At 43.7% G+C, this 18,953-nt stretch overlaps 1 protein-coding gene across 1 annotated transcript; it reads left to right on the forward strand.

Moving 5' to 3' along the window:
* The first annotated feature begins 1,435 nt into the window (after positions 1 to 1,435).
* Positions 1,436 to 15,807, forward strand: PKD2L1 (polycystin 2 like 1, transient receptor potential cation channel). The gene is made up of 15 exons (XM_017806917.1): positions 1,436 to 1,923; positions 4,615 to 4,728; positions 6,074 to 6,201; positions 7,355 to 7,611; positions 8,418 to 8,642; positions 9,008 to 9,236; positions 9,609 to 9,779; positions 10,496 to 10,677; positions 11,081 to 11,201; positions 11,869 to 11,967; positions 12,711 to 12,832; positions 13,160 to 13,277; positions 13,522 to 13,658; positions 14,448 to 14,595; positions 15,610 to 15,807. Exons 1-15 carry the CDS (start codon positions 1,629 to 1,631, stop codon positions 15,805 to 15,807), a joined length of 2,544 nt encoding a protein of 847 aa, XP_017662406.1. The 5' UTR covers positions 1,436 to 1,628.
* The last annotated feature ends 3,146 nt before the right edge of the window (positions 15,808 to 18,953 follow it).

Raw genomic sequence — 18,953 nt, forward strand, 5'->3', positions numbered from 1 at the left:
AGATCTGCAGTGTACCTGAGCCCTGAAGGATGGGATGTGATGTGGTGCTGTGCTGCAGGCAGCAATGTTCCTGCAAAGCAGCAGCTCTGCACCATAAGCCATGCTACCTGTGCATGGGCAGGGATATCTGTCGTACAGTCCCAGCAGTGCAACTGGATGTCTGGCCTTTCACTGAGGTCTCATTCCTTAGTGTTCCCGCTGCTTGAGAGCTCTGAAAATGCTTTCCGTCCGTTCAACTCTCTGATTCCATTCCACTGCTCTCATTTTTCTAGGGAGCAATGAAACACAACAGGCCCTAATAATACCAAGTTCAGTCAAAGGATCCAACCTAGACCTCCAGTGATCTTCCAAGCAGCTGCTGCCTTCTTAGTGACCTGTGCCAAGTTAGGTCTTGTCTCACTATTGTTCGAGCAGCTGCTTAGTGCCATCATCAGGGAGGGGACATCTCTCCACATCCCAGCTGGCCTGGCAACATCACCTGTATGATCATATAGTCCAGAGAAAACATCTTTGCTTGTACCTTTGAGCCCTGTGGTCATCTACAGGTGCAAGAGCCACACTGCTTCCCTAGGTAATCTCAGAAAAAGTGCAACCCTCAGTACCCATGGAGAGGCACCTCTTCTGAATTATATATTCAGACTTGAGGAAGGACTTGGCTCAGGTTATACATTCTTTTATAGTCTCATCACCAAGACAAGTGTGTCATTCCAGGGTTAAGCCCTGGGACCCTCCAGTGTACAGTCACAGGCCTTCAGCACCTGTGGTGCCTGGGGCGACTACTTGCTGCTGGCCAGGGGCAAGTTGAATGCAGGCAACTCCCAGCTGTTGTTATTGCCAGTTTTTCCTGGTGTAATTCTGTTTTGTTGTTTTAGTTTTTTGTTTTTTTTTAAATCAGGCTTGCCTCAGGGCCAGCAGGCACTGCATGGCTTATGGAAATTCTGCAAAAGCAGAAGATTCCAGCCCCTTGTTTCCAAAACGAACACAACATTTACCCCCGTTTTTCACTCCTGCTTTTACAGAGACATAACGAAGATGCTCCGCGCCGCCGCTCAGGGGGAGCGCTTCTGCTCTTCGGCGCTTCGCTGAAACTTTGTGAGTGCCCCCACGCCGAGCAAAGGCTCCCGTCTGGCCCCTCTCCTGGCGGAGCTCGCACGGGGTCCCACCGCCGCTTCCAGCCGGAGCTTCCCCCGGAACTGACCTGGGCTGCAGCAGCCTGAGGGGTCCAACTACATCCCAGCCGCCTCCTCCCCCTTCCAACTCTCCATCCTCGGGGGCCGACCTCTAAGCAGCCTCTTCTCACGACAGCATCTAAGTCTGTTGTCGCCTTTACGAAACAGAGAATGACTCCTGGACTTGTTGGTGTTCCACGGCTCCTGGAATAATAAGGCTGACAGTGGTTCCTAACAACGGGTAGTGCCACCCCTCTGATCGGTGTCGCCAGCTGAGCAGATATAAAAGAGAGGATGCTTGCTGTCTGTGGGGAGCTGTTGGTGTGCCCTCTCCTGGTTGCTGAGCAGACAAGCTGTTTGGCATTTACTGATTATCTCTCTGCTGCCTTACAATTCCAGCTTGGACAGGCAATCTTCACAATTCCAGTTAAAAAATACTTCTGCTAGCAGTGACTAGTCATGAATTCGTCTTGCCTAAACAACAGAGCTGAGAGCCACTTTAGAGCATCAGAGGAGCATGAACTGGAGACAGTGGGGAAGAAAGCTTGGGACAATCCTGTTTACAATGGCTCTCCTTCTACCTCCTTGAAGATTCAAACCATCTACAACCCCAAGTCTACCCTGGAAAATCCCTGTGAGAACTTTGAAGAGGTTGGGGATCCACTGCCCTACCAGGAAGAACAGAGCAAAGCTGTGGATGGGAAGACAAGTCCTTTCCTCAAGTGCTGCTTCTACGTCTTCAGAGGCATAAGAGGTAAAGCTCTGACATCCCACTAGAAAGGATTTATTAGCCCTCAGAAAGAACAATTGTATGGGGGGATGAGAGAAGGGATGCAGAAGGTAGAAACCTCATAGTGTCTGCGTAGCCTAGGGCCCTGCTCAACATACAGTAGCATTACTCCAGAGATCATGTCTGGCTGACCTGGAAGGAGCATTCTCATTCCGTGTGCCTGGCTATAGCTTCACAGTTTGTCCTGTTACCTTTACTACAAGGTAGTCGGAGACTAAGTGATGTGCTCAGGGTTTTGCAGTGAATCTGAGCTTTGGACAGAGCTGAGATATTCAGAATCCCCAGGAGTCATCACTGTGGTGATGAGACCATTCTGTCTATGTGTGCATTTTCTAGACAGTGGTCTGGCCCCTGTGTTACAGTAACTTAAGAACTGATAGAAATATCTACCAGAGAAAATATAGGACTGAAATGCAGGGGATTACAGGAATGTATCAAACAATGCTTTTCTTGAAGACAGCTGAAAGAAAGAGGTGCTGTTTTCCAGTTTAAAAAGCAAAGGGGAATGAAATATTATGTAGGCTTAATCAGAGACAATCAAAACTCTGGGAGCAAGATAAGTCTCCTGTAAGTATACAGTCCTGGGCAAGAGCATTATTTGAACAGTTTCTTATAGAAGGCATAAAATCCTAATATTGTAAAAACAGGGAAGATAGACCAAGAAACTATTTCTTGTGAAAATTACATTTTCTTGCCAGTGTAGCTTTTCTTGTTTTCTTCCTGACTTGGAATGTAAGAACCTTTCTCAGAGCTGTACCCTCTAACAGTACATGTGAGTGAATAACAGTATAGCTTGGTCCTGATTTGCACAACCCCTCTATGATCAATACTTATTTGTCATTGTCATTACAGTCTAACACTATCTATTCACATGCAGTCAGAGCTGAGGCTTTAGAGGTTTCTCCTGGCTGAGGAACGGTGCTGGGTGGGCTTGGTGGGTAATTACAGATTTCCTAAAGAAATAGCTGAAAACAAACCTCAAGTGATATAGTATTACAATTTCTGGATGCAATCTGAAAGGGTACTGGACCAGCCTCATGGTCCTTCAGGTATCATTTTGGGCAACTCTCTGAACCAAGTTTTCAGGGATATTTGAGTGTCCCTGAATTTAGATGTTCCAAGTACACTTCTGTTCTCAAAGCAAAGAAAGTCTGCGCCTCTGCTTCAAACATACAGAAAGTAAGGTTTCTCTGCCTCATGGGGGAAAAAAACCAAACCAAACCTGTTAAAAGATTGTGATGTAGTCATATCTGAGGATGAAGGTTGTCATTTAAATATGACCTGAACAGATGGGTGAGTTGTTTCCACTTGTTTTTCTGCATTGTGGAGATTCCTGTAGACGACAGGACACTCTCTCCTTCACAGCAGTTAATCCAGATCTTCTTCAGGCTGTTATTTCTGTTGCTGGTCTGGATTGTCCAGAACAGGCTACTAGTTGTCTGCCCAGGAGTGATGGCAGATTCTGGAACAGTCACTACGGTAGTTGATGGTGCAAAAAGCTCTCTGATCTGCTGAGATGCCAAAGACCTGTCAAAATGACAGGAGTAAATGCACACAGACCACTAGATCACTTTTGCTTGCTCCAGAGAAACAAAAGCGGTTTCTTATCTGCAAGAACTGACTTCAAATGTGTGGCCTTTGATCAGCTTTGATCCTTGCTCGCAGGAAGATGATTGCTGCATACTACTGGGGATAGGTTATCAGGGCTGAGCTCTCTAGGAGCTGCAGAAAGCAGCAACACTATGGATATTATTGACATGGCTTCTATCACTAGGCTTTCAATTGGAAGTTCTTATGCCTTTCAACTTCAGGAGCATTCCAGAAATCACAACAAAAAGCCGTTTCAAAAAGAACAAACAAATACACTAATGGTATCAGGCGGTTCATCAAACCCAAAATATCAAGGCTTCTTTTAAAGGAAATGTTTCTCTCTTATTGATCAATCCTGGTGACATTTAATGAGTTGCTTTGACCGTGGAAAGAAATAGGATCTCTAGCTGTTGCAACTGGCATAACTGTATTGGATTCAGCACAGCTCCATTGATAGATGTCCTAAAGCCAATTTGGCTCTAAATTTTATGCTGAAAATATTGAGTTGTGTTATGTGTGCGAGTCTTATGACCTACAAGAAAACTGCAAGAGTTTTTAGGTAAGCAAGGGACCTAATGGTTCAACGTGCACTGAAAGGACTAGTATCTGTAAAGCTAACATCAGATGCAGTTCTGCTACAGAAGTCCTAACAGAAGGTCAGCTGTTGGCACATGGGTGACTGAGTTGAAGTTTTATAGTTTCAAGAGACCTTGTGACAAATCTCTGCAAAGAGTAAGCTGAAAAACAGTCAGAAAAAGATCAGTCCGTAATGAGCTCAAACAGAAAATTGGAGAGTGATTTAGCAAAAATAAAAAGCCAATATATTATAGTTTTGGTCGGCCTCAAATCTTTTATTCATGCTGGAATTGTTCTAGTTCTTCTTAGGGGTTATTTAACACATTTTTATAGATCTTAGTCAAGTTTTGAAACGAAAAGTGGTTTGGCCTTAAAAAGTGACAAAAATTCAACTCCCAGCAGAGTTCTTTGAGAACAGGACTTCAGCTCCTCACATGGCCCTTGAGAATGGCCATCAAAACTCAGCAGTCGCTTCTTTATACCCAACAGGTCTGTGGGGCACTACACTGACTGAGAACACAGCTGAAAACAGAGAGCTTTATGTGAAGACCACACTGCGAGAGCTGCTAGTCTATGTTGTGTTCTTGGTGGACATCTGTCTACGTAAGTAGCTGTCATGTCTCATAGGCATCCTTTCTGTGTGCAGTGTGACGGGAATAATGTGAGATTTTATTATTAGTCTTCCTTGCTCTGCTGTAAATGTTAAATTTATTGTACGTGCATTCACTGCAGCAGGAGGTTGTGTTGTTAACCTATAGAATAGGTTAATAACTCTACACAGAAGTAAAATTACTGACCATTGCTAATTGATAATGGTTAGATTTAAGCAGTATTTTCTGATTCCTATTATCAGTTCTAGCCATTGACACCACAGTCCTAGAAGAATCTGCTCAAGGTTTTTAATTAGTTTCACAGCAAATGTTCAAGACCCAGAGAGCAGCTCCAGAAACTTCCTGGCATCAAAGATACAGAAGTCAGAGAGATTTTCCCCTCTGAGACTGCAGGGGTGGCTGTGGTGATAAAGCAGATAGCAGCTCTCACTGTTGTTCTTGGGTGAATGTAATGTGTCCCTGTACTGAATGCTAATGCTAATTGACTTTGTGTAGATAGAACAATGGCTGTTTGGTTTTGGGAAGGTTCATTGATTATCACAAATGAACACCAGTGGCATGGGATAGTGAAGAGGATTATATTTCATGGACCCTATGGCAGGAGAGATTGACAGACAATAGCAACCTAAGTTATTATCACACTGGCCCAGGGAGACAGTGCTTCAGTCACTCTTCCTAAAGAAGCAAGAGGTGCACACAGACGTACATGTTGTCACACACTGACTCATCCAGAAGGTGTGGGGGGTGTGTGTCTTGAACGTCAGCTGCTTTATTTTCCTGCTGTGCTTTCAAGAGCAGAACATGTTCTTAGTGATCACCATGATGGATGTTTTTCTGAAGGAAGAGGAGCACTGGAGAGTTGAAACAACATGCTCGTGGAAGTTAGAGCCTGCTACTGTTGGGGTTTCTTGGTAGATGAGAACTTACCTGGAGCTTTCCACTTGGAAAAACAGGGTGGTCTCTGTACCTTCGCAGCTTCACATCAGAAAGTCAAAATACAGAACATGGGCTTTGTTCTGAGAAAGAAAATTTCCCTCAGAAATTTTGTCTGAGAACAAAAATCATTACCTGGGATGTTCAGTTGCATCATCCAATGGTATTCTCTCTCTACTAACCTCTTACAGTCTGTCAGTCTGACAGTTTAAATTCTGCAACATGCAACAAGTAAATTTGTAAATCCCTAAGAAAGCAAAAGGTCCTAAGATTTCTTCTCCCATGCCTTGCTCAGCTTACCTGTGAAAGTACAAGCTACACATAAAGTGAATATATAAATATATTTATATCAGGCTCCTATATTCAGATATAAGGAAGGACCCTTCTCTTATCTCTTCTCTTAGTGACCTATGGAATGACAAGTTCCAATGCCTATTACTACACCAAAGTGATGTCTGAGCTCTTTCTGCAGACCTCTTCAGATGGTCGTGTCTCCTTCCAGTCCATCGGAAGCATGGCTGACTTCTGGGTGGTGAGTACAAATCTAGCTCAGCATGGGGAACCCTGTAAATCTCAGCTAGACTGGGACATTCAGTTCCCTCTGAATTTGCTACCTAGTGATTTCAGCAAGGCATTTTATTGCCACAAGCTTTTGCCAGCTACTAGCAATAGTTACAGTAGCATTTGCGTGCAAAATACTCACTGACTTAAAATATCATTTATCCCTCTGAGCACTGTGGGCAGAATACTGGCTAGGATAAGTGTTGTGTGTGCCCAGAAGAGTCCATTTCCCAGTAATTTACCAGCTGAACAGGCAGGACATAACAAAAAAATTAAAGTGATCTGAGCATCTATTCATTGCACAGATGGAAAGAACTGATCCAGAGAGGCCAAGTGATTTACTTCATGTTTCCATGTGGTACAAGTGACTTTGAATCCTACAGCCCCATGTCTTCATGCTGGTGTCTTAGTAATAGGCTTTTGTCCATTTTCATGGCAATTTGGGAACAGCATACTTAACCTGTCTGTAATTCATGCCTGGGCTTGTCTGATCTATAGATTCTTTATGAAGAAGCTGGATTAAAATTTGCACTGACTTTTATCAAAGAGAATAAAAAAGGGGAAAGATGTCTGGGGTCTAACATATTTCTGTCAAAGAACTAGTGAAGGAATAATGAGAGCCACAGTGAAGGCCATTGAGTTATTGCAACCACTTATCTCTGACAGACAGAAATTGTTCATCAATTATGTTTGTCTTTTTCTATCATATTAAAACACTACAGCAAACAATGGCACTATTGATTCTCCCCCGGTGTTTCCAGGACACTGGCACACGCTCTTTTCATAATTCACAACTGGTGCCAAGGCAATTCCTTGAGACTTGTGCTGACTGAAATGGAAGAGACAAAGAGACTTGCAGAGCTCTTGTCTCTTTTATGAGTCCAGGAAGGTGCAGCAACTGTACAACAGGCCTGTGAGAAACCAACAACGACCCTGCTGCCCAGCATCCCTCCTCTATTAGCAGCCCTGGTCTTTCCCCTCCTTAACATACATCCAACAAAGACACTACCTTTGTCTTGGGGAGCAGAGAGGGGCAGGTCACGTCTTACTATCTCAATCCCAGGCTAAGAAAATTCCCTCTGTGTGAGCTACAAAGCAGTTGTTCTCCTCTCCCTCCCTTGCAGTATGCACAAGGTCCCCTTCTGGATAATCTTTACTGGACAAAGTGGTACAACAACGAGTCCCTGACAGCGCACAGCACCCAGTCGTACATTTATTACGAGAATCTGCTGCTGGGTGTCCCACGCATGAGACAATTGAAAGTGAAGAACAATTCCTGTGTGGTCCATGATGACTTCAAGGAGGAAATCTCAGGCTGCTATGATGTATACTCAGAAGACAAGGAGGAAAGGGTCTCCTTTGGGCTCATCAATGGAACAGCGTAAGTACATCTAATCCAAATTAGTCTCTTCTAGTTAAAACAAGATCTGCTAAGCTGCAGGATGCTGAGGGTGAGTTTCTCACATAAGGCTGGAATTCCCCTTGCAGTCAGAGGCAGCAAGTCCTTTTCGTCTATCAATAAGGTTGAGTGTCTCTTTGAGGAAAAGCACAACAGAATAAGTGGCAAAGTGGGACCTGTTGGGAAAGCCATGAAGAATCCAGTGGAAAATTAGGTAGAAATTGCTGCCTGTCTTTAAGAGTGTGAAGTTAAATAAAGACCTTTGGGACCAGATCCATCAAAAGGAGGATACTATTTGCTTTCCTCTGGGATTTCAGGAGCCAAAGAGAAGAAAGTACATCTCTCTCATCTTGATAGCCTATTTCTCTATAATAATGTGAGGTAGCTTCAGTTTAATAACTCTTTACTTGCTGCATGAGTCTTGATCTGTGAACAAGAAATTATTGTTCATAAGGAAATATCAGTGCAAGAGTGTTCTAAGCAGATGGTTGTGTGCAATGTGATAAAAGGCAATAGAGCAGATCCTGGGAGCAACCTCCATGAAAACAAGACTGACCTAGCCAACGGATCTCAGAATTTTCCCTCCATAATATTGCAAGTCATGTGTCACTGCTGGGAAGCACTAGACTAGAAAACTAACAACAATGAAGAACTCATTAGGAATTAAGTGCCAATTCTTTAATTAAAAACTGTTCTGTCCCGTGAAGATATAGTCTAATTTTCCAGGCTACAAGGTCATATCCAAGCCTGGGGTGGTGAAGCCTTTGCTTATGGTTTGTCTGTTGCAGATGGAGTTACCATTCTGAGGAGGAGCTGGGTGGTTCATCTCACTGGGGAAGACTAACCAGTTACAGTGGGGGAGGATACTACATAGACCTCAAGTTGACCAGAGAAGAGAGTGCTGAAGCCCTGCAAGTCTTGAAGGAGAAGCTGTGGCTGGATCGGGGAACACGAGTTGTCTTCATTGATTTCTCTGTGTATAATGCAAATATCAATCTGTTCTGTGTTCTGAGGTAAGTTGAGTCCAGTTGAAAATTCTTCAGCCTCTTGCATCTTCCTCAGTGCCATGGTTTCTTAAAATGCAAATACTTTATTAAGGTCTACCAGTGGGGTAGGTCTGAATGGTGTCAGTAGAAATTGTATGGATTAGTAAGAATTCTTGGTCTTTCTGACATAACCAGTCACACTTCTCTTTATCTTTCACCCTTTCCTGTCACAGGCAGTGAAGCAGCAGAGATATGGCTGTGTACACACATGCACAACTCTTCCACTCATGGTCTGATGGATAGATCATGCTCAAGTTTGCTGCCTCTCAAAATAATCCCAGAGCCTCCATCCTCTTGTTTATAATTATCAGAGTTTTTTTGTCCCCTTCAAGGTTAGTTGTTGAGTTTCCAGCCACTGGTGGTGCCATTCCTTCCTGGCAAATCCGGACAGTCAAACTTATACGATATGTCAGTGCATGGGACTTCTTCATTGTTGCCTGTGAAATTGTATTCTGTGTCTTCATCTTCTACTACGTGGTGGAGGAGGCTTTGGAACTGCGTATCCACAAGCTTCAGTACTTCACCAGCATCTGGAACATCCTGGATGTTGTTGTCATTCTGGTGAGGACTCTTACACATGTTTTGGGGGGAGCAATTGCAGAGAGGTATAAGAGCCAAAATAAATGAAAGAATGTGGGAACTAGTCCAGATAGGACAAGAGCTGGCAGAGGTTTTGCTTTAATACTAAAATGAACTAGCAGAATTAATGGATATATGCTCTTCTGTCAACTGTTAGGAGAAAATACTTTCTTTAGAGATGCCCTAGAGACTGTGAAACCAGGGCATCATTCAGTGCATCAAGAACTTATTTCCATCCCCCATCAGTAGACTGCAGCTGTGAACTGCTATATCAAGGAGTTCTGTGACACTTTAATTTCTGAGGAAAGCATAGGTACAGTGGTCACTGCAGACTATTCCTCTTCCTCTTTGCAGCTCTCCATTGTCGCCATTGGATTTCACATCTTTCGCACCATTGAGGTGAACAGGCTGCTGGGAGAGTTGCTGAAACACCCCAACACCTACGCAGATTTTGAGTTCTTGGCATTCTGGCAGACGCAGTACAACAATATGAATGCAGTCAACTTATTCTTTGCCTGGATCAAGGTATTGTAGTGGGTCTGGGAGGTGCCAGGTCTCCAGTCAGACCTCTTCCTCTAGATAATTTGGGAGTTGTCTCTTCCATCCCTCTGAGTAAATGAGTGTAACAGCTATACAGCAGAGGATTTTCCTCAAAGTCATATGCTCTGTTTTGCAGTAAATCTGGACAACTTTTCACCCTGCATTCTGAAGCCAGTTATTGGGAGATAACATCCAGGGCGATGAGCTCAGACGTTGTGGTATAAAAGTGGTTTTAGAAAATGCTGAGTACAATGTAACTTTATCTATCCTGTACTCTTTTAGTATTCCAGAGGATAATCTTGTAAACGGTGCTTTCCTTTCATGATGATCCCTCAAGAACTGGAAATTACTCATGTGCTGGTGTGGACTTTGCATTTCAACCAAAGCATCTTGGCGTGGTGGAAAGCCACTCTCTATTTGGGACTCCTTGGTAGCTTTAAGAAATTTGTCCTTCTAGCAGTCCCTGTTTGTATTTTCCTTTGACACAGGGAACAAAGCCATATGTTTATGACCTCCAGGAGGATGGTGGCACACCCGGGACAAATATCCTGAACACTAAGCCACTATTCCTCTAGTCCAACTTTCTTCTCAGTGCTTTGGTACTATAGTGAACCTCTTGTCAGTAAGCATGCACACACCTGAGAGAGACTGACCTAGCTGATGTTTTGGCCTAACTTTTTCCCCATTCTTTCATCCTGCAGATATTCAAGTACATTAGCTTTAACAAAACAATGACCCAGCTCTCCTCCACACTGGCACGTTGCGCCAAGGACATCCTGGGCTTTGCCATTATGTTCTTCATTGTCTTCTTTGCCTATGCCCAGCTGGGTTACCTTCTTTTTGGGACACAAGTGGAAAACTTCAGTACCTTTGTTAAATGCATGTAAGTGTATAAGATAGAACCATGTTTCCATAATTTTATCAAAAGAATTTCACCCTTCCCTACAGATACAAATCTGAATGTCAATCAGACACCTGTTGTATCTCATTGTAATAAAGTCACAACAGTTAATAAGTCACTCATAGTCCTCTGGTTGTGACATCTTCATGGACAAAAGAACACAGTGAGAAAATTGAGGGTAACAGACAGATTTCTGGTTGTCGGCGTTTATTGCTAAGGATGAGTAGCTGAACCTACACTCTGACTGAGTGGCTTAGACCCTGCTCTGGCTTGTTCTTATGCCCATCTGGGCTGCAGGCAGGTTCAGGTTCACCTCAGGACTGTTTGATGTTGTAGGATAAATCCATGTGCCTTTGTGTGATCTTGGGCTCTTTCTTTCCTCCAGCTTCACCCAGTTTCGGATCATTCTCGGTGATTTTGACTACAATTCCATTGACAATGCCAACAGGGTCCTTGGGCCTATTTACTTTGTCACCTATGTGTTCTTTGTTTTCTTTGTGCTCCTGGTAAGCAAGAAAGTACTCCTTGTCCCAGTATTGAGAGCAGTGTTTGAGAGACCCCTCCTGACATTCCCTGAGTTAGGTGCAGTGCTAATGCTTAGAGGGAAAGGGAGTTTGTTACAGAAGCTTTGCAGTGCGAATAGACCACAGTAGGCAAAGAGTGTGTTATTACAGTTGGGGATTTGATTATTAGGGTGACTTAGAGCCATATTCACATGTTTTAAGGTGAAGACTAAATCTGACTGGAAATACCACTAATGTGTCAGCTGAATTCAAGGGGATCAGATCAGCTGTTCTGTAAAAGGCAGTGAAAAAATGATGGGGGAGAGTCTCTGGCTTCCTAGGCAACGGATGCAGAGGGATGCTCATAACATCCAGGTTAAACAGCCAGTGTCAGGAATCCAAATGTAACTTAAGATTTTTCAAGAAAAGCTATCCAAGGTAGCATTCGAGCTGGTAACAAATACCTGCAATCACTGCTTTCACTGCAGAAACACGAGAAAACACAGTGTGGCTGAAGGGGGCCTTCTCTTCACCCAGTTTAATTTGCCCAAGAGAGACTCTGTGGGGAAATAGCTCCTTGTTTAACTAAGTCCTGCCTCTTGCTGCTTCAGTTGCTGGAGCAGGCAAGATGTCTTATGCATATTCACCTCTCTTCTTCCCCTTTTTCTAGAACATGTTTCTGGCCATCATCAATGACACCTACTCAGAAGTCAAGGAAGAGCTTTCAAGCCAGAAGGATGAGCTGCAGCTCTCTGACATCTTGAAGCAGGTGATGAATAGTGAAAGCCATGCTACTTTCTAGCTAAATCATGAAGCATTTTTTGGAAGTCCCTGAACTAAGTGGAATTTACTAGAGAGAAACAGTGGTTGCCAACTCCAGATCTATCTTCTTTGTGTGCAGAGGAGTCACAGTTCCTTTCTGGAATAAATCAAGCTCCCAGATTCTTTAGCAATGAGAAGATGAAAAAGCAGAGGTTGGGGGAATCCTCTTACTTGATGTAGTGTTTCTGAGAGACTTTTCTTTCCAGGATAGTCTCTAAACAAAGTCCTTTCAAGTCTTTGATAGATTGTACTTTGATCAATAACACGGCAGGTCCTACTTTGCTAAGCTGAGCATGTTACAGTGGTGCAAATGTAGTGGGTTACATCTGGATTTCCCATGGGCGAATTCCAGAAAAGTTCCTGGAAGGTGCAGAATATTGCTCCGTGGGAGCAATATTCTGCAAAGAATAGTATTTGAGACATTATCTTAAACAGCTGATGGACTGAGAGATCATATAAAAGAAGAATTGTGAGAAGAAAAGCAGAGGACTAGCGTGTTGCTGTCACTTTGGAAGTGTGATCCTAGTTTAGAGATGAGGTTCATTCAGCAGTGTTGTATTTTTGCTTGTGGAAAACTTAAAAACTTCCTGTATTACTTAGCGTAGGCTCACCTGTGTTCTGCTCTACTTTTGACTGTTCTGTCTGCATGATTCTGTGTCTGTTCGCACCTTTTTGCACCTTTGGTAACAGAGCTACAACCGGACACTCATGAGGCTGAAGCTGAAGAAGGAGCGGATTTCTGATGTGCAGAAAGCACTGCAGAATGGAACAAAAGAACTAGACTTTGAAGACTTCAAGAACAGCTTGAAGGAGTAAGTGAGTCAGCTTGAGGGATGCCCACTTAGCTCTTTCTGTTGGTAACATGGGTAATCTAGATTCTCTGGTTTTCAAGACTGGGAGAGCAGTTAGCTCAGATCTGGGCAATTTAAGATTCAAAAAAAAAATAGTTATCTTTCCCCACATGTTTAATCTGCTGGTCTAAATAGGTTTGTGTTACTATCTCTTGCCCATTTGGGGTGTTGAGGTTTGTCACTGGCAGGAGGAAACAATAAACTGATTTCAAAAGTGGTATTCCCACACTGTTAGACCTTAACAGTGTAATTCTGTGCTTTGAGTTTTCTCTTTCTATTCTTTTTCAGACTGGGCCATGCAGATCATGAAATCACAGCAGCTTTCTGCACGTTTGACAAAGATGGCAACCACATCCTTGATGAAGAGGAGCAACAGCAGATGAAGCATGACCTTGAGGCAAAAAGGGTAAAAAAGGGCAAGGAAAGAAATCTGTTTGGTAGAGTTCACTCCAAAGTGGTCCCAGGAATCTTTTTGGGTTTGTGGTATAAACTGAGCAGGCAACTCAAATACAGTTCCAACTGTGCCTGGGTAACAGCTGAGTATATCACTACCTCTGATATAGGTAGTGATATATGAAGCTGTGTGTTATTCAGAGTAAAGCTGACACAGAGTTAGTATCCAGCTTTGCAGGAGTTTCTTTATCTTCCAGGTTGCTCTGAATACAGAGATTGAAAATTTGGGGAAATCCTATGGTGACAACAACCTGGATGAGAATTTGATCTACAGGGAAGCAAGGAATAATCACACCAATAAAGCCAGCTGGGTCTCCAAAGAAGAGTTCCAAGTGTATGTTTGTGCTGTCAGTAGTTTCAACCCTCTGCAAATGAGGAGTCTGATTCCCTTCTGCTTCCTTCCCTGATGTAACTCTTTACAGTGGTGTTGAGCGGTTTCAGTAAGATCGTTCTCTTTCATCTTGCACATGCATAAATAAGCAGGTCAGGAGACAACTGGGACAATTCTAGTAATGTAGTTTGCCTGTTCATATAAAAAATTAAGACATTTTGCTTTCTGCCTCTTGAATAACCTCTGCAGCTGTCAGCTGGCCACAGGCCATATGCCATCATATTTCAGATCAGAAGGTGGCCCAGATAACTGGGCCAAGGGAAGCTGATACCTTTACAGAAGATCCTGTGGGAATAAATATCCTTGATTTATAGCCTAGTTGGCCTTTATCGTCCAGGTCCAAGAATAACACTTGGCTGTTTCTTCCACAGCAGAGCATGAGATAAATACAGCACAGAGAATCAGGAGATCCTGATTCTGCTGCTGAGAAACACTGAGCAAACCACATAGGGCCATATCAAAGGAGAGGCAGGTGCAATACTTAATAATGGAATTATATTGTGTCTGGACTCTGATCCAAAGTGGCTGGGATCCATCCTAAGCAGAATCACTGATTACAGATGAAAACACAGTACAGCAGGAAGTTATGCCTTCAGTGGGTATGAATCAATTATCTGATGGGGAGCATTCACTCCTGTTTGAGGTCTGGCCCACTGTCTGTGAGATATCTCCTGCAAATCCTACTAATCATCACAAGAAAAGGCTTACATTTGCTCTCCATGTCTCCCCCAGCCTGCTGCAACGTGTACTGCAGCTGGAACTGTCCATAAACAGCGTTGGCTCCAAGACTGATGCAGTGGTGAGCAAGCTCGATGTGCCAGAAAGAAACAAGCTGAAGAGGAAGGACCTGGTGGGCAAACCACTGGATGATGTTAGTAAGGTTGGTAGCCCTCCACCATGCACCTGAACCTGCTTCACATTAGGTCTTCACACAGCCCTGCTCTGTGAAAGGACCTGGTATCATCTTTGCTTTTCCAATCCACATTGACATAAGACAGAAAGGGTTGGCCAGGGTCAGCATTCTGTATGATCAAGCCTTTTCTGTTCAAGAAAAGTAACACTTTGCTTTTATGTCCCCTGAGTTAACCATGGTATCTTTAAACACACCTTCTGGCTCCTTTGAGGCCAAGCTCAATCCTGTGGCAGTGGATGCAATTCACTGACAATTCAGTTGCTTTGTAACTGCTTATCCTCAGACGTTAAAAGAAAAATTATCAGATGGTCCTTTCCAGCAAGAACAGCTCATGACAGTGTTGTGGACTGTGATCTTAACAACACCTTGCCTGTGGATTATTTATAAGACATATGTGATGGAAGACTCTTAGCGGTGTGCTTACAGCATCTCGCTGCAGATTTGTGACTTTTGCCAAAGACTGTCTATATCCAGTCATCCAGTGTATTTTGGGTCTTCAGCTTTAAAGTCAAAGGCAGCAAGGCATGTGGGAATCATGTCATTACTTCATGCTTTTATGGCCTTAATAATGAGAATAGCCAAATGGCACAAAGTGACCTAGCTGAGTAAGAAAGAAGCCTTCCTTTTACAGGGTAGTCTTGTGATCACTTCCCATTTGAAAGAGTGTCTTGAAAGGTCCAACTTCTCATGTGAATGTACCTGAAAGCTTATTTGAGTAGTTGTTTGCAGATTTGCTTTGCCACAGCATTTCTGTGAATGTCCTTGTAGAGGGTGAAAAGGGATGAATCTTTCCTTGTTTGTTTAATGCTTGAATGTGCATTCATCACTGTCCTGCAGTAAACAGTATATTAGATCTTTTATAGACAGGCAGGATTGTACTAATTTCTGAAAGAATGTGGGAGGATATTTAAGTATCATGCACACCTTGCCTCTCTCCTGGAGTGTTGCTGAAGTTCTTGGTACCTTTCTTCTGGTTCACAGGAGGAAGAAGCCAGTCAGGAAGAGCTGCACTCCCAGAGCCTAGACCAACTGCGGAAGGAAGAAGCAGAAAGTTGGGGGATGGAACATGTCCAGAGAAACAACCTGAGTGGTAACTCTTCCCAAAACGGTGTCTACCACATCTTGCCCCGGTCAAATGTGCTGGGCTCACAGGTGTCCAAGAACATCATCCAGCCATAGCTGGATGTGCACTTCTAGCAAACAACCAAGTGCTCTCACTCTGGCTCCCACGGTACTAAGTCACTGTCAGTTGTTCTCCCATTGTTAGGATAATCCAGACAGCTGGACATAGACACCACTGTTGTCAGAAACTGTTGATGTGAAAAATCAGGGCTGCTCTTTTTCAGTGTAATGATGTATAATGTCAAAGAGTAGAACTTCTGCCCTCTCTCCCCTCAGTATCTCTGGAGTAGGTGGAATTTGGAACCAGGCGATGTATCAGGTTTCTGTCTCTCTACAAGCTGACACAAAGTCTCTTATCTATCCTTTCCCAAGAAGTAGGAACCCCAGAACTCTGAACACGTCTGTCCAGAGTGGCATATTGCAACTTGTTCCCAACACATGCAATTGTCTGCAGAAAACAGATGTGACTATAATGTAAAGAAAACAGAATATAATCATTAGAACGAGATGGAAAGAAGAAATTTAGTCGTGTCTACCTGGTTACAGACAGTTTTGTTCTGCTGTAGTTTGTTTCCAGATTACCTTGGTAACCTTTCTGTATCTCAGATTTAGATGTTGAGGGAAGAGGATACTAACACCTAACTTCGGACAACTACAATGAGAATTGACTGACAGTGTAATTGGAAGGAAATCTGAAATACTCTAAACCCAGAAGCAGTTGTTACTGGTAAAGTCTTAGGTCTGAGTGTTAGGGAACAAACTTCTGGTTGTATGGTCTCTAACACAGCTGTTGACGCTCTATCATTTATTTTCATACTCCTTAAATTTCATTTCAAGGTTCTTCAAAAAACTAGCACTACATTTATGAAGTTGTGATCTTTCTTGATTTTGCCAAGGAAACAATTTGCAGTTGGAGGTGCTGACACCATTTCAGTTGTAAGAATATTGTGAAAATGAGATGTGTCAGTTTTTCAACCACATACGTGCAAAATACTTCTTTTCCAGGCATTTCTCCCTTTGCTGAGATTTCTCTTTCCTTGTAACTGGTGCAGGCTATTGCTGCTATTACAGGGTCTTCATCACTGTACAATATCTTCATCACTGGTATTCCACAATAGTTCACCTCAAATAGGCTCTGTAGGCTTAAAGCCAATAGAAATGTGAGCTGTACCAGACAATTGCTAACAGTTCTCATTAGTGCTACACTGTTTAGCATGCTGTGCAGTGCAGTGATAAGTTTAGTGGGGACCTTGTGCAGGGGCATTTTGTATTGCCACCTTTTTTAAGATGTGTGTGTCACTGCATTCTGTGGAAAGCCTCTCTGGCAATATCTGATGGACCTCAGGATCAGCCCTGTCCACAGATGGCCCAGGCACCAGGGCTGTCACAGCTACAAGATATCACTGATAAATTAAAGCAGAGGGTCTTTCAGCTGCAAGGACCTAGCAGGAGCTGTGAGGAGGAGCTTGTCACCCAGCCCACAGTGAGCTTAGATTTCGGACAGGAGCTGTGGGCACAGTAACTGGAGGCTCTCACAATTCACTTCCCATCAGCTGGTCCTGCTGTTGGGAACAAGACTTGCCTGGGAGACATTGCCATCATTCTTGACTCCCATTTCTGCTGAACTCAGAATTGAGCAAGAGCTTCCTACCTTCAGCTTTTCCAGCTGAACTTGTAACAATGGTGTTTGCTTACTTCCTCCTGCTCTCTGCATTGAAACTATTATCTTACTCAGAAGAAAACAGCCTATGTCAGGAGAACTTCCTGAAATGGGTTTTCTTTCTTTCTTTTTTTTTTCCAAAATTTTAATTAAACAGGAAATCTATATGCTAAATTGTAATTGAACAGAGGAGCTATGTGCTCTGTAATGGGCTTGAAGGGTGCCCACAGCCCCTTGCAGTTAACTAATCAGGTCCTTTGTGTGTTGAAAGACACAGAGGGAGGTTCTTCCTTAAACTCATTTGTAAGACCCTATTTTAGATCCTGGATCAATATCAGTCTATGATTACCAAGGCATAATTGCAAAATCAAAAATGTAAGCTCTTTCTTTGAGGTCTCTGAAGGAATGCCTTTTCCACAGACTCAAAATATTGGGTGAGGTTCTGTGTTACTGCATAAATATGAAATACTTGGGATGCCAATCTGTGAAGAACTAAGTCTAACACCGTGGGAGAGATCCAAGAAGCAACTGTCTGCTTGAGGTGGTTGATCCTGTGCTAATGGAGTCAGTGGAAGATATGTTGCTGGCTGAGGCTTAGCTTCTGAACAGAGCAATAATTACCATGAAGGCAACAGGATCCTGAATTCATGTCCTGCCAAGAAAATGAAGGTAAAAATTATCATCTCTAAGGCCTGGCTTTATAAAGCCTCAGATTTCTCACAGGAAGAATGTTGTTTGGTTGTTCTGCTCAACAGAACAACCTTCTGCAGAGAAGGTGGTACAGGACCTCCCTCTCTGCATTGCCCAGTGTTTCTGTTCCTCTCTTCAGCTGTACCAAACACCCACAGGACCAGCCCCACCAATAACTTGCCCACTGAGGCAGGGATACTGCAGCCACTGCAGAACAGTGAAAAAGCCTGTCACTAGGCACAGGAGGGCAACCTCCACCACCCTGCTCCTTTCTGCATAGGGACCCCCATAAGTGTCAGGGAAAGTGGGGGAAGCACAGAGAACAATGGTGTGATAGCTGGACTCAGATCCATGGGACAGTAACCAACAGCCTCAGGCAACCAGCTCACAGGCACTGTGGTCTGCTCTTTAGGGCATCAGGAGAAACAAAATGGTCATGTTTGCACTGCCGGGCTTGTTCTTGCCCAAAACTTGAGAAGCCAGCTTTCCCCTGGAAAGGGAGGGCATGGGAGTCTTCACAGGGCCACTGCAGCTGGGAGAGATGCCTGCCCCTCACTTTGCCTCTCTGTAGTAAACACAGGAGACTGTAGCCAGAGATTAGACTCTAGACCAGCTTGCCAGGACTCCTCCCTTCCCACTGGCAAGAACAGCCTGGCAGCCTCCACTCCTTTGGGCTTAGGGGGCAGTAGTCAGCCTGCCATGTTGAGGAGCCCTAAACCAGCTCTGGCTGGGATCAGACAAGAACTGAAGCTGCCGTGGTCTCCTGGGTCAGCTCCTTTCCCACTTTCTGGCAGAAAGACCACTCCCTTCACCCTGTGCTGTGATTTTGGTGGTGCCAGTGCTGCTCAGTGTA

This window comes from Lepidothrix coronata, unplaced genomic scaffold, assembly GCF_001604755.1.
Source record: "Lepidothrix coronata isolate B3197 unplaced genomic scaffold, Lepidothrix_coronata-1.0 Scaffold17, whole genome shotgun sequence".
Taxonomy (NCBI): domain Eukaryota; kingdom Metazoa; phylum Chordata; class Aves; order Passeriformes; family Pipridae; genus Lepidothrix; species Lepidothrix coronata.